The sequence below is a fragment of the Lucilia cuprina genome, chromosome 6 (genome assembly GCF_022045245.1).
Source record: "Lucilia cuprina isolate Lc7/37 chromosome 6, ASM2204524v1, whole genome shotgun sequence".
NCBI lineage: Eukaryota > Metazoa > Arthropoda > Insecta > Diptera > Calliphoridae > Lucilia > Lucilia cuprina.
Genome location: NC_060954.1, coordinates 801,639 through 816,676, shown reverse-complemented (window position 1 = coordinate 816,676; position 15,038 = coordinate 801,639). Strand labels below are relative to the sequence as shown.

General features: G+C 28.5%; 3 protein-coding genes across 9 annotated transcripts in view; 1 reads left to right on the top strand and 2 right to left on the bottom strand.

The window, feature by feature from the left end:
- The window catches only part of LOC111677353, a 43,779-nt gene that overhangs the window by 18,502 nt on the left and 10,239 nt on the right, over positions 1-15,038 (top strand). For 3 of the 5 annotated variants that reach the window (XR_006941331.1, XR_006941332.1, XR_006941328.1), the window contains one exon: positions 9,552-9,714. The gene's annotated coding sequence lies outside the window, so the exon portion shown is untranslated. Of the gene's footprint in view, positions 1-5,056; positions 5,205-5,318; positions 5,446-9,551; positions 9,715-15,038 lie in introns of those variants that run through there. The other 2 variants (XR_006941330.1, XR_006941333.1) reach the window with 2 other exon arrangements.
- On the bottom strand, positions 140-4,974 carry LOC111677349 (insulin-degrading enzyme). The gene is made up of 17 exons (XM_023438451.2): positions 4,773-4,974; positions 4,486-4,662; positions 3,966-4,100; positions 3,634-3,904; positions 3,342-3,570; positions 3,075-3,277; positions 2,919-3,004; positions 2,746-2,860; positions 2,554-2,691; positions 2,278-2,484; positions 1,860-2,210; positions 1,566-1,797; positions 1,277-1,483; positions 1,047-1,204; positions 843-977; positions 568-777; positions 140-498 (listed from the first exon to the last, which is right to left on the bottom strand). The coding sequence occupies exons 1-17, from the start codon at positions 4,850-4,852 to the stop codon at positions 256-258; spliced, it is 3,177 nt and encodes a 1,058-aa protein (XP_023294219.2). The 5' UTR covers positions 4,853-4,974; the 3' UTR covers positions 140-255.
- On the bottom strand, positions 6,600-11,465 carry LOC111677350 (lachesin). 3 transcript variants are annotated; one of them, XM_023438452.2, is made up of 8 exons: positions 11,341-11,465; positions 10,687-10,784; positions 8,341-8,592; positions 7,939-8,261; positions 7,468-7,863; positions 7,236-7,397; positions 6,990-7,167; positions 6,600-6,927 (listed from the first exon to the last, which is right to left on the bottom strand). In XM_023438452.2, exons 2-8 carry the CDS (start codon positions 10,748-10,750, stop codon positions 6,785-6,787), a joined length of 1,518 nt encoding a protein of 505 aa, XP_023294220.2. In that variant the 5' UTR covers positions 10,751-10,784; positions 11,341-11,465; the 3' UTR covers positions 6,600-6,784. The 3 variants fall into 3 exon arrangements, with proteins under 3 accessions (XP_023294220.2, XP_046810678.1, XP_046810677.1); XM_046954722.1 differs by lacking the exon at positions 11,341-11,465 and having other exon boundaries at positions 8,341-8,639; positions 10,687-10,805; XM_046954721.1 differs by lacking the exon at positions 11,341-11,465 and having other exon boundaries at positions 8,341-8,805.

Genomic DNA, 15,038 nt, shown 5'->3' with positions numbered 1-15,038 from the left:
CAGTATAAAAAGTTAACGTTTTTGTTTTTTTTCGATCTTTTGTCTGTATGATTTCCATATAATTATTTTTTAATTTGAATTCTGTAAAATTTGAATCTGCTAAAATGTGGATATAAAATAAAAAAAAGATTTTACCACACAGAGGAACTTTTACTTAACAGTTTCTTTATTTGATAATAAAGTTTATTACAGAAGTTTTTTTTTACACATGTTTTTGTTTTAAAATACAATTTAAAAGTATCGTATTAACTTAATTTATAATTTGCTGCGTGCTCCTTTGGCCCTTATGTCAAGGAATGGTGAACACAAGGGATAAAGTTCTTTGCTTGATTTGAAAGCAACCAAGTCTGTGATTTTAGCATGTCGGTCCAATACAGCATTTACATTATCATCATCTGTTGGTTTTTCAACGTCATTGCTATCCTCCTGCGGACTCTTATTTGAGACTATATGTATAGCCAAAACTCGTCTTTCGGGACTGTCACGTCCTATAAAAGTCTATGTGGAAAAAGAAAATCATCAGTATCTGTTATATTGCCAGTTTGTAATTGCAAAAAAAGAACTTACTTTATAACACTCAAGTAATTCGTCCTTGGTAATATTACGAAGTATTTCAACTTCTGCTTCGCTGCGTTCAAAATGATATTGCGATAATGCAATTTCATTGTAAAATAAACTAAATTGTGAATTTACTGTTTTCGGTTTTTCCAGTTTTTTCACCACCAATGCCTCTTTATGACGATCAAATTCCTCCTGGGACATTTGCTCTATTGCTTTCTGTAAACCACAAATCAAAAATTATTGCTTTGATTATCGAAGAAACACAAATACAAAATACAAACCAAATAGTTATCAAGGAAAGTTTCAATACGACCCTCTACATAGGATGGATGTTTAGATGATTGTACAATAATACGTATGCCATTTGCGCCATTAACCTTACGCATACCGCTAAATACAATATAGCCTAATTGTTCCTGAATAAAATTATTCATATTCGGTTAGTTTAGTTTTTTGTGTAAATATATACTTTAGAATTTACATACTTTTGTTCGCAAGCAGTCATAGCAAGGCTCCGTTAAAATTTGTGCTATTAAATTGACCATAATATTGCTGCGATCTGTTTGAGGTCCACATTGAAAGTATAACTGAGCACAAGAACTTTTGTGATAATTATTATCCTTTTCGAATAAATAACTATCGCCTGTTTAAAGAAATTTTATAAAAATTTAAAATAAATCTAGATTTAACGATAATACTCGTAAATGATACTCACCAGCACATAATTTATATTCTCTTTTGGCAAGCATCTGTCGTGCTAGCAAAGGCAATACCATTGCATTGGTTCCCTCCAAACGTTTATTTACCAGACCAGCTATTTCGAGAGCTTGTTGTTTTGTTACATTACCATAAATAAAGCTTTCAGTATGTAGACGGGAGAAAAACTCTTTAGCATAATTGAGAACACGGTCAAAGGTTACGACTGAAATAACAATTATAATAATAAATATAAATTGATAAATTTATTTAATTTTGTGTAACAAATAAATAAGTAGAATACTAACGTTCCATAGCATCTAAAAGTTCACTATTTGCCCAAGCATTTTCAGTTAATAGCAGAGCCAAATAGTATATGGAGTGTTGGTAAGGTTGTTCAGCACTAAAATTCTTGAGAGAACGTTTGTATTCATCTTTAAGTATATGGAAACGTTTTTCATCAACGTTGAAATCAAATAAATGATCAAGAAGTTTCTTTAATAGCACAACTTGTTTGTCATTATAACCGGTGATGGTAAACTATTAGTGTAAATAATTATTAGTTTTAGTAATTGAAATAGAATTTATTATCTTTTACTTACATCAATTCCATTTGATCTTGGAGCAACTTGTAGTTTTAAGTCTGCTAAATCGGCATCGTAGAGATACTCATTGAGTTGATCTTTTATTAGAGCCACCATCAAATAATTTAAATTACAATTCAACGGGTCCAAATAAGCAATTGGGTTTGACATATCAAACGACATACAGGCTTTTGGTTTTAAATAAAAATTATCCTGCTTATGCCAAACTCTCAAAATTGGGGTATCCATAATAATAACCGGGTGCTTCGATAAGTCACTATCGAATGGTGCCAATTCAAAATTCTCGGGTATAAAGGCATTTAGCAAGGGCAAGTCTAAATTTTCATTTAAAGCACAATTCTCCCATTTCTGCAAAAATGTATATATGTACTCTTACTTATGTTACTTATGTTGAAATACGATCAATTTAACAAACCTTTAGGGTGTCTTTATCAATTTTGCAAGTTCCATATTTAGTTTGGTAATAAGGCTCGACTAAATTGGCTTCTTTCTCATAATTCTGACCAATAACAATAATACGACATTTAGATGGCACCAACTCATCCAGGAGTTTGGTGATCAAATCTGGTCTCCATTCATCATTAAGATAGGGAGCAGTTAAAACTTGTTCCAATGGATAAACCTAAAGCAAATAACAGCAATAAATTTAGAAATTCATGGCCTATAAAATAAAGTTATTTCTTCCTATTACCTGCATACAAGATACAACACCAGTAACCAAACGTTCCGGCTTCTCTTTTTCTTTGAAACTAAAGCGCATTTCATTAATTTTTACGCACTCGTCAAAAATCCACTTTTGTGGCCCACGCTCACGTAGCATTCTAAGATACTAAAGTTTATAAAAGTTAATATGATCTATGGAAAACTTTTAGTTTGTTCTTACTTGAAATACTATTTCTACTATGTCATCAACATGATTAATTCCTTCCTGAGTTAAATCTATGGAAATTTCAAAGAAACCAAAACCATTTAAGGTATTCTGATGACCTGCTAACAGACTAGTGAATATTTTCAATTAAAATAAATATAATTGCAAAACATACTGCTCAAACTTACTCATTGCACCAACCCAGGCGTCGCAATTCCGACAATAAACTGCCTTTACCTTCATGACCTAATAAATGTGATAAATAGCTGTCTGGCTATAATATTCAAATAGAAGAAAAAAACATATTTATTACATCAAAACTTTTATAATAAAAAAACACTTACGGCAGATTTATAAAATTGAGTTAGATCATCGGTTGTGAAACTAATTGTTAGAGAGCGCAGATCTTTAACTGGTACAATCATCACCTTTCGTGCATACTGATCATCATCATATGGTTCTCTGGGCCAGTGTGGAACTTCAACATTTTTATTTTCAATTTCTGAAAACTTTTCCATAACCATATCTTCCAGTTCATCAAGTGTTTCTGAAAAATACCATAGACATGGTAATATACATTGAAATAATATTATTATCATCTAAAGAAATACCTTTTCCAATTACTGCCAAACTCATAATGTTGGATGAATACCACTGCTTATGAAATTTAAGTAATTCATCTCGAATTTCAATATTATTTTGTTTTGGAATTTCGTATAGTGTAGTTTTATTACCACTGCCGAATTTCTTATAAGCATGGCCTTCTTTTGCCAAATGCCTTTGAACCTGTCTTATGCGCCAAACATCACTTGAAAGGTTTTTCTCATGTTCGGAATTTACCTGTTTGGAAATATGAAATGTAAATAATTGCTAACGTAGACTTTTCAACTAAATATTACTAACAGCATTAATTTCTCGTTCCGTGGCACTTGGTGTAAATAGTGGTCCAATAAAAAACTGAGCAAAACGATCTAGAGCCTCATCCAATTTTTCGGGTGCCACATAGAAATGATATTTAGTCATTAGGGGATAAGTAGCTGCATTACTACTACCTCCACTTTGAGAAAGATAAGTGGTATAGCCATTCTCGTGAGGATACTTTTCTGTGCCCAAGAAAAGCATGTGCTCACAAAAATGAGCTAAGCCTGGCAAATTATCAGGATCCGACATGTGTCTAAATTTATTATAAATTATATTTAAAATGAATACATGTTATATGACACGTTTAAATTTACCCCACTTGTACTGCTAAAGCGGCAGCTGACACATCAGTTTTAGTATCACTAACAAGTAAGACCTTAATACCATTCTGTAATTGTAGTCCTCTATAGTCGCGAGTATCTTGCTGACTCTTTTCAATATTGTTTAGCCTGAAACAAATAATTGGATATAATACAAGCCTTGATATTAACGGCCTTATGCATAATGAAAAACGAGCTGCTAACATTTTGTGTGTTAATTTCCATAAGGAAAAGTTAGTAGCTTGTTAGTCAGCAGTTAGTTTTTTTATTATGCATAAGGCCGTAAGAGTACACAATCAGGCCTGTCACAGAATTCCATTCCGATCGTAAGTGCAATTAAAGCATGTAAATAAATCGGTAAAAACTTAAAAAAGATAATAAGTTTAAACTATTGTTAATTTAATGTTGATAATTTGAAGTGATTTCATTTTTTCCTTTTTTGAAGATGAAAATTAGGAAAGATAATTCCACTTTCGATCAGAATGGAATTTTGTGACAGGCCTGAATAACTCACCTCAATATTGGCTCTAAATCCAAGCCAGTTTTTGAAGGCATCTTATTCGCCCTAGACTCTCCTGCAACAGTTGCAAATTCTGCAGGACTTGAACTACTCATCCCTCTTCTGAGACTTTGATTCAAAACTACTGATGGAAGATAGCTCGTTGACAAAAGTTTAATCAAGTGATTTTTGCTAAAAAAAAACAAAGTGCATACAATGAAGTAAGAATTACATTAGTCACACAAAATTTAATACATTCACAAATTACTCGATCAACTTCTCATTGCAATTGTGGAACTCACCTGCGTTGTGTGAATAGAGCAGGCGATTTACTCAGAAATTTACAACAAAAAGTTATTGAAGAAACTTGTTTAATAAACATGTAAAAATTTATGACGAAATTTCTCTAGTTGTATAAGAATACGAAAAAAATCTATTCTAATTTATTGTTGAGAAGTTTGGAAAGCAAAAGTACAATGACAACGACAATAAAAAGACATTTTTAAAAACAGCTGATTTAGTTGTTGCCAACCTATTTTATGCTGATGCGCATTGACTGCAACGTAACGTTACGTACTGTAAAACCAGATATACTTTTTTGTGGCACATATTTGTAACTTTAAACATACATTAGTAGGAGAACAAAAAATCAAAGCAAATTTGATTAAAGTCGGACCAAGGCATCATCCATTTCTAAAAGTGATAACTGGTTTTATTTTCTTCCCAAAAATGCCGTAAGTTTTTAACAAACATTACTCAAAACTAATGCAATATTAAAAACGTGTCTATGTACTTACTATGTAACGTGGTAGCTAGTAGTGTTCAACAAAAACCAGCTTCTTAATTCAATTTGGTACAAAAACCTTCCGCCACAAATATATTTTATGAGAACATTTACAAACAACTTTACAGAATATTCTACGAGTTTGGATGCTAAAATTGGAAAATATCTTGATTTTTCAACGTATAAATGTTGTGAGTCAAACAGTGACACTTGCTTATATAAATATTTTCCAAAATTTTATTAAAAAAATTAAATTTTCTTAGAGTATATATTGATAACTTAAGAGCCTTTACCGTGAAAAAATTTTTTAACGGGAAAAAGTTATTATGCTAATGTGCATATGCATGGAGTTTGAAAGATATTCATTAACACGACAATTAGTAACTGTATTACAAATAAATATATACCTATAAATATTGATTTAAAGGAAATTAATATAGATTTGAGGACAAGCCATTCGCAAAATTTTGATGGCTAGGTACGTTCGTAAAAAACTACATTACGTGTGAAACGGGAGTCAAAGGTTTAAAATTTGGTAAAAATATACCTATATTTTTTAAATTATATTCTAATCTTGAGGATCAGTTGTAATTCAGGTCTGAGTTGGGGAACAACTCTCGCGTCATCGTTTTTTATTTCTTAAGGACGGTCAGGCTTGTGCTTGTTGCTGGGCTTTCGACGGAATTACTTCTCACCCCGCACTAATTTAATGCACTACTTCGTATAACTGTTCTAAGTTATGCGTTGTCTTCATTAAACGCGTGCTTTCGTTTTACCTCAGAGTGATGTTATGTTTTTTATTGGTGGAGACCATAGAATACTCACGATATAACCTGGTGGAGACCATTTAAACTCGAATATAAACTGGTGGAGACCATTAAAACTCTGGAATTTTTTTTTGATTATGATGATTCAATGATAGGTATAACTTTTTTATTTTTGTGGGATAACCTGGCAGTTTGTGAGTTTAATACTCCGCCAACACGCTTCAAAGTTAAAAAAAAAAAAATCTTGAGGATTTATAAAACAACATTTTTATGTTTGAAAAAATGTAAAGTTGTTAAAAATCTTTACTTAAATCAATTGTTCTATTGATAATTTGTGTTGTCCAGTATGTCGCAAATTTGTTGTTCTTGTTTTAAAAAATGTTTATGACATACAACACAACAACGATAATAAAGTTTTTAATTAAAATTTATATTCGAGTAGTACTTGAGGAATTAAACAAAGTATTCGAATTTCTCAAAAATTAAGTGTTAACCTGGGTAGAGTCATAACTTTTTGAGTGAGCGTCGAAAAGTTAAAATATCCATGTGCAATAATAATTCAAATTATAAACTTAACATTTGTTTCGAAATCGTACTCATTTTAATTGTACTGTAAGATTAACATAAATAAATATTATGAATTTAATTTATTATTTAAAATTTGTCTAAAATACATATAATAAATAGGATTGCACCTGTATTCCTTTCTAAAGGATTTTTGGAAAATAATTGACAATATACAACATATTTATTAAACTAAAATCTAAAGCATGTAGATTTGCACGCCTAATGTTAATATTAAAATACTTTGAAGTAGTGAATTAAAAACAGTTGTTGAAGCACTTCTTGTAACTCCAAAACCAGCCATTGCCAACTTATCATTGCTGGTCTCATTGTTGAAGTCATCTGAATATGAAAAGAAAAATTTGTAAATTATTTAATGGTCATGTGTTTTAAATTTTACCTACCTTCATCTTCAATTTTGAATATAAATGGGGCGGAAAATTTCGACCAACCCATAATGTTCTTAGTCTTCATACGAGTTTGCCATTCACCCTCTATTAACTCCATTTCATGAGTTACTTTCCAAATGCCATTCTCATGACGTTGTGTGTGTATAACTGTAGTTGAACTCCATGTGTAAGACTTTAATTGAAATTACTTATTACATATCCAACTATTTTGCAAGTTTAACCAAAATAAATATAACTCACCCCAGACATTTTGTAATCAAGAACTGCTTCCGACAATGGTTGAAGACTACGTACCAACCAATGTAATGTAACTTTTTTTCCATCAATTACCACATTTTCCAACTGTCCTTTCTCGGGCTCGAGCATTAAGTGTGTTCTAAGTTCATTAGAACCTATAGAATTCTAAATAACAACATTGAAGTGACGTACAATTTTAAATTGATTAAATAAAAAAAAAATGAGAAAAGTATACCTCAGCTCTGCATATGTATTCTCCCAAATCTTCCATAGTTACATCTTTAACAGTAAGTGTGCTTCGATTAAAATGCTTTTCCATAGCATATGTAATCATGTACTTTTCGGAATATTTAATTGGTTGATTATTTTTCAGCCAAGTGGTAATGGCAATAGGATTTCCTTTGTAATCACAATATAATTCAGCATTTCCACCCATTTCGGTATTAATATGGTGTCGATGTGTGGTTACTTTAGGTGGGAAAAGCACTTCAATAATAAACATGCCATGTTTAGGTTTTTCACTGCCATCATCATCCAGACATTGATAAATACCATTGTGATGATCCTCTATGCCGTTTAGTATTATAGAACCATGTATTAATTCACCAAGAGTTTCATCGAAACGATTGCCCTAAATAAATAAAATAGAAAATAAATAAAATACCAAATATATAAAAATTATTTTTTATTAACAAAAACTACTTACATTAACCGACCATTTAATGTTGGCTTCATTTGATCCTCTTGATTTACACTCACATATATGAGACTCGCCTTGTCGAAAAACTATTTTACGATCAATAACATCACGACCATCACATTGAATATTAAGCATTTTATTAACATCTAACACTACCTCCAGGCGTATTTTCTCGGGAAGAACTTCGCAATAGTAAGTGCCGGCATCGTCAGGTTTAATATTTTTTAATACTATTGAATTGTTCTTTAAAGTTTCTACACGTTTGTTTAACGTATATTGACCATTAGCGTAAACAGTTTCATCTTTAGACCAAATCACAACATTATTCACTGTCAAAAGAGAATAAAATTGAAAAATGTTTATTAAAGTCTTCTAATAATGATTGTGCACAAAATTTATTTTATTTACCATGAAAATTTCTAACGTCACAGTTCAAAATCACATCACTATTTGGATCGGCGGTTACGTGAACATTTGTCTGTTCAAAATACGGTGGATTTTGTCCCATTGATGTTATTGCTGACTTTGAATCATGGTTATCGTTGTTATCATTGTCACTGTCATTATAATTTCCAGTATAGTCATAGTCGATATAATCATAGTTTTCATCATTATCCTCTAAATTCTCATTTTCTAATGCCCGTTTGGCAAAACATTGCGCTTAAAGAAGTCGAGGGATATGTATAGAGGTTAATATTTAACTGAAACTTGTTCAAAAATAAATACGTGTTGTTTACTTTATAACATACGAAGCACAATGAGAATTAATAGTGATTTAAAGAAAATGAATGTTAAACAATTTTAATGAATTTCCTTTCGTTTACGCAGCTTATCACAACATATGTTCGTTTTTTTTTCTTTTTGCTTAAAACCCTAGAATTATGATGAATAAATAATCAAGAATTATAAAAATATAGATTACGCATTGCGCAGGTTTTTTTTGGTTTAAATCAACAGGTGTTCGATGTGCTACGTCACATCAGAAAATAAAGTGATTGACGTCTAAAAAAAAAATTTAAAAAAATTTTAAAAACGTCAAAAAATTTTGTAAAAATTTAAAAAAAATTAAATACTTTAAATATGAAATGCGCTGTGAAAAATTGCAAAAGCACCAACAACTCCAAGGCGTGCGAAATTAGTTTTTTTTTATTTGTATTATGTATTTTATTTGTATTGAAATATTTTTTTTTTCCAAAAATGTCACTTTGTTTATGTTTTGCTTTTATTTTTCTCAAGTTCTAGGCTGATATGACGTACATGCGCAGAACGAACATTTTTTTACATACTGAATGCGCAATCTATGTTTCTATAATTCTTGATAAATAATGATATACAAATTAAAAATTAAATCAATTTTTCAAAAGTGTATATTCATTTCTTTTTTACTTAATTTTAATAAAAAGAACCAAAAATCGTATGACTTAAAGGTAAATAATTAATTATGTTAGAAATTTTGCAAATAATATTATAAATTATGATAATAGGAACATTTATACGGTTACTATGTAATCAATCAAATTTTATAAGTGATTTCAAGTCATACTTCTTATATGTATACAACAAATATATGTAATGTAGTACAATATACATATTAATTAAAACTAACATTTTTATTTCAGGTACAAAAATACATATTTTACTTTTGGAGTTTTAAATAAGAGATCTAATTAACTATTCAATCATTACTACAAATAATAACTGCTTAATTGTTTGCATCCAGAGCTGTGAAAACAACGTGTAGTGCGTGTAGAATTTTAGTGGACCACTCGAATTATTATTCAAGTAAGTTAACAATAAAAATGTTTGCAATATTATATAGTAGTATTTAAGAAGTTGTGACAATCTTCAGTGATAGATTTCGAACAGTTTTAAATAATGAATTAAACTATTTGATATTTATACAGTGTTTCAGCTAAGTTTTTTGCCTACATTTTTAAAAATAATTTTATTTTTTGTTCATTTATGTTCTCCAATTCAAAATCTCTTGATTTGTTTAAAAATTGTCAAATGTCATTGAACATTTATAGAAAATTTTTACGAAACTACTTTTATTTGGATTATGATAGTCTTGGATTAGCAATACATATGTACAAGTGAGAATTTTGAAAATTATTAAAATCCAAGATTTTGTAAATAAATAAATACATACTTATTAGCTGAGTCAGCTCGTACCTATACTTTTTTTATAAAAAAAAATTCACAAAAAATTACGTAGTTTTACGTATGAATGTTATGAGCGTAAGTTCCTATAAATGTACATATGAATGTATGTATATGAATATCCATAAATAATGGATAAGCTTTCTGATAAGATAACATACATAACGTACAAAACTGTCACAATGTTGGTTTATTTTTTGTCGAGGAAAAAAACACTATCGGCTAAATAACGTGTATTTTCTATTTTCATTTTCGTTTTCAAAAATGCGCAGAGATAAGTGAACAAACAATATTTAGAGGAGATAAAAAAATGAGTGCGAGAGAATTAGTGAGTGAGTTAGTGAATTGATGATATAGAACAGACAAAAAATTATAGAATATTCTTATAAAATGTAATAATAATTAAATTTGTACATACATATGTACGAATGTATGTGATATTTTTTTTTTTTATTTATGTGGAAAATGTTCTAAATTGTATAGCGATTGATGGCAGTGTAAAAATATTCATGTTTGTTTTAGTTTTTGCATTATTTTTATTCTAATTTTTTTTGTTTCTTTAATTATGATACAAGATCTAATTTTAACACTTACCTTTGCTAATTAATCCTAAAACTAGGCAAAATACTATAAACCAATTTTTAGTAGTTGTGCTCATTTTGAATCTATTATCATTTGTATATTATCTTTGGCTAAAACAGTTAAATACACATGTGTACAAACACATATTAAATTTATGTATATATTTATTTATCTATTTATTACATAAAAAAATAAATTTTTGTTTAATATACAAATATCAAGGATTATTTTACATAAATTAAATCCAACACTTTATTTATTAAAATTAATTTGTTGTCGTTATTTTCCGTTATATTAGTTATTTACATTTATAATTTTAATATAGCAATTGTTATGATAGTCAAGTGAATATTATAGTAAATTTTGTTTGCATTTAATGTGGATTTATTATTATTTTTTTATATTTTTGCATTTGCACTTTTTACAATTGTTCCGTTTAATTTTTCTAATAGCTTCTTGAAAAGGTTTTAATTTAGAAATAAATATAATTTTTTGTCTGTATTATATATTTGAGCGCACAAATGTTTATTCTACGAACAATGTAATGTCAGTTTCTCTATATATTTTTAATTTTTTTTATTTGTTTTTATTTATTTTTAATTTCATTTGTTACAACATTAAATAAATCGAGCGTAAGCATACTATCTCAATATAACAATTACTCACTTGTGCAGAGTGCACCCAAAATAAAAAAAAAAATAAATAAAAATACTACTAGTTTGCCGCAATATAAAAATTCAACTAAAGTGTTATTGCGCCAATAAGACGATTTCAAGCAATTCCACCTTCTATTGTAGTACAAAATTCTATACTATAGTAAGATCACTCGTATTCTCGTGCTTTACAATATTGTTAATTATTTAACATCTAAAGTAGTCAGCAACATGTTGCTAAACCCACTATCTGCACAGTTATCAGAAAGGTACAAACATTTATATGTACATTAGCGGGGCATCAAAAATTCTACTAATTTTTGATTAAATATTTTTGCACAAAATAATATTAAATTTGATCACTTGAATAAAGTAGTTTAAATTAGGTCTTACCATCTTTATCTGCAAAATAATATTAAGTTTAATCGCTTGACTAAAGTAGTTTAATTTAGGTCTTACCACCTTCACTGAAAAATTTAGTCATTTGCTCACACTCGTGTAAAAAGTATTCCTTTAAGGGGTCCATACTCCATTTAACATTGCATTTTTCTAGTTGAAGACCATGTATAGCATCAGAGTAATTCGCATCTTGGTTCTAGTCTAGCATATTGTCTAGACTCTAGTCTACATCATAGTCTTTAGTCAAATCTATTGTCCACCTTATATATATATCTATTCATACGACCCAGTAAATAGGAAATAAAATTGAATTGAACTTTTAAAAGAAATGGTAGAAGTGAAATTTACCAACATAAAATGGTGTCACCTTAATGTATATATTTTGTTTATAGAACTTATCGTTACGCTGTTCTCTAGCTAAAGGAATTTTTCGTTCGTGTTTATATTTGATAAATATTTGGTATCACATACACATATTTCGCATTTAATGTTTCGATTTTAAATGTATGACTTTTAACGTAAATATTAATCGTATATTATCGGTTGGCTAGCAGTTTGTTTGTTTGTCTGTATTAAACAATTTTTTTTATACTTATTGTTATATTTTAAAATATGTATTTATTACTTATTGTATTAATTTAAAGGTGTTAAAAAATTTAACGTTTATATAGCAGGTGATCTGAAATCCATTAGTAAAGACAAACGTATTGTATTTAAGATTTATTCGGTTTTAAATTCAAATTTAAATATTCATATTTTTTATCACTCTAGATTTTAAAGGTAATCTTTTAAGTGATTCAAAATTATTAAACAAACAAAAAACACACACATATATATATATTTTTTTTTTAAATTCTATAAAGTATACGGTTGATAATTGTTTTTATATTTGTATACTTTGATAGTTTTAAATTATTATCTAATTAGCATTGAAATTGTCGATTAAAAAAAAAAAATAATAATACAGTGCCGTTATATACATAAATATATATTTACATAATTAAGAGGGTTACAAATGTATACAAAATATTCGAATAATCATTAAAAAATGAATTAAATAATAAAAACATCATAGTAGGATTTGCACAATTTTAAATAATTCCTATGAAAGTAAACATATCTCCGATAGTTTAGTAGTTGCTGTTCAATTTTATAAGACCGGGCGTCGTCGGTTTGATTCCCTCCAGAGACACTTGAATAGAGGCTTCGGTTTATTTGTTTAGATTTGCTGCAACATATGTACATTCTCCTTTGAAACCAACTAAAAAATCTGAATTTTAAAATTAAAAAATATTCGATTAAAATTAAACACGACTAATCGACAACATCAATAAGTACATACATACATACATACAACGTTATTGAATGAGTATACACAGTTTGTATAAAAATGTTAAAGTAAACATTAAAAAAAATATATGAATGAAATATTTTTAATTAATAGGAACTAATAATATAAAGTATCACTATATAGTATTATTAGCAATTTTAAAACAATTTTATAGTACGATAAAGGTAAAGTATAAATGTTGAAATTTTGTCTAAACTAAATTTTCTTAGACATATTAACGAGTTCTTATTAAGGTAGATTAATGTTGGAAAATTATTAATTTAATCTGTTTATTTTTATTTTCAAAAAATACGCCCTTAATTATCTGTGTAAATACATAGCTTTAAAATAAATATGTATGTATTTATATAATTGAGATACACTTTATTAACTAATTTATATACTTATTTACATACATATATACAATTAAGCAACGTTTCACATTTTTAATACAGTTGTTTTATTTAAAATAACTTAATTTTATTTGTTTGCACTTGTTTGTTTGCCAGATGCAGCAATACAAACAAAATAAAAAAACGAGTGTTACATATTGCTATTATATTGTGTTCTCAAATATTGAAAACAATTTCTGCACATACTTTTAGGCTTTAATAATTAGTGTCACCCTGTGTAAGTGCAAATAAACAGGGTGAGTCTAATACTTTTCTCATCCCTAAAGTATGCTTTAGAATTTTTTCTCGAAAGTTACTTGCTGTTTTTCTGATATTCTGTGCGCCTGGTGTTTCAGCAAAATTTTTAGCTTAAATTTCTAGGGAAAATAATTTGAAAAACAAAAAAAAACATCACGTATACGTACGTACGCAGGGGTTGTACGTAATTAATTGTTTTATTTGAACATAGAAACCAGAAAATACTGAATCGATCAACATAAATGAATTATTGATTTTGCATATAAATAAAACAACAACTTCTTTTTTAAATAATTGATTATTTATTTGTATAAAAATAAATATTATTTAATATATATAAAAATTATTACGTAAAAATTTTGGTTTAAAATTCTTTAAATATCACATGAGTAATTTCAAATGTAAAAATAGAAATATGGACAAAATGTTTGTGTATTTTATTTTACTAAGTAATTTAATTAGTTTTATTTAATGTTTATATTCCAATACTATTTATAAGTTATAGACTTTAGTTAGAAGTGATAATTTATATAGACAATAGACTAGACTGCAAACTAAGCTGTTAACCAGACTACAGATTAGACTACATACTAGAATATAGACTAGACTATAAACTAGACTATAGAATAGACAATATAGTAGACTATAGACTAAACAATAGACTAGACTATAAACTACACTATAGACCAGACAATAGAGTAGACTATAGACTAGACAATAGAGTAGACTATAGACTAGACAATAGATTCAACTATAGACTAGACTAAGGACTAGACTATAGACTAGACTAAGGACTAGACTATAGACTACACTATAGACTAGAATATAGACTAGACTATAGTGTAGAATAAAAACTAGACTATAGACTAGACTATAGACTAGACTATAGACTTGACTATAGACTAGTCTCCAGACTAGACTGTAGACTAGTAGACTAGAATATAAACTAGACTATAGACTAGACAATAGAGTCGACTATAGACTAGTCCAGACTATAGACTAGACTATGGACTGGACTATAGACTAGACTATGGACTAGACTATAGACTGAACTATTGACTAGACTATAGACTAGACTATGGACTGGACTATAGACTAAACTATAGACTAGACTATAGACTAGACTATAGACTAAATTATAGACTAGACTATAGACTAAACTATTGACTAGAATATAGACTCGACTATAGACTAGACTATAGACTAGACTATAGACTAGACTATGGACTAGACTATAGACTAAACTATGGACTAGACTATAGACTAGACTATAGACTAGACTATAGACTAGACTATAGACTAGACTATAGACTAGACTATAGACTAGACTAT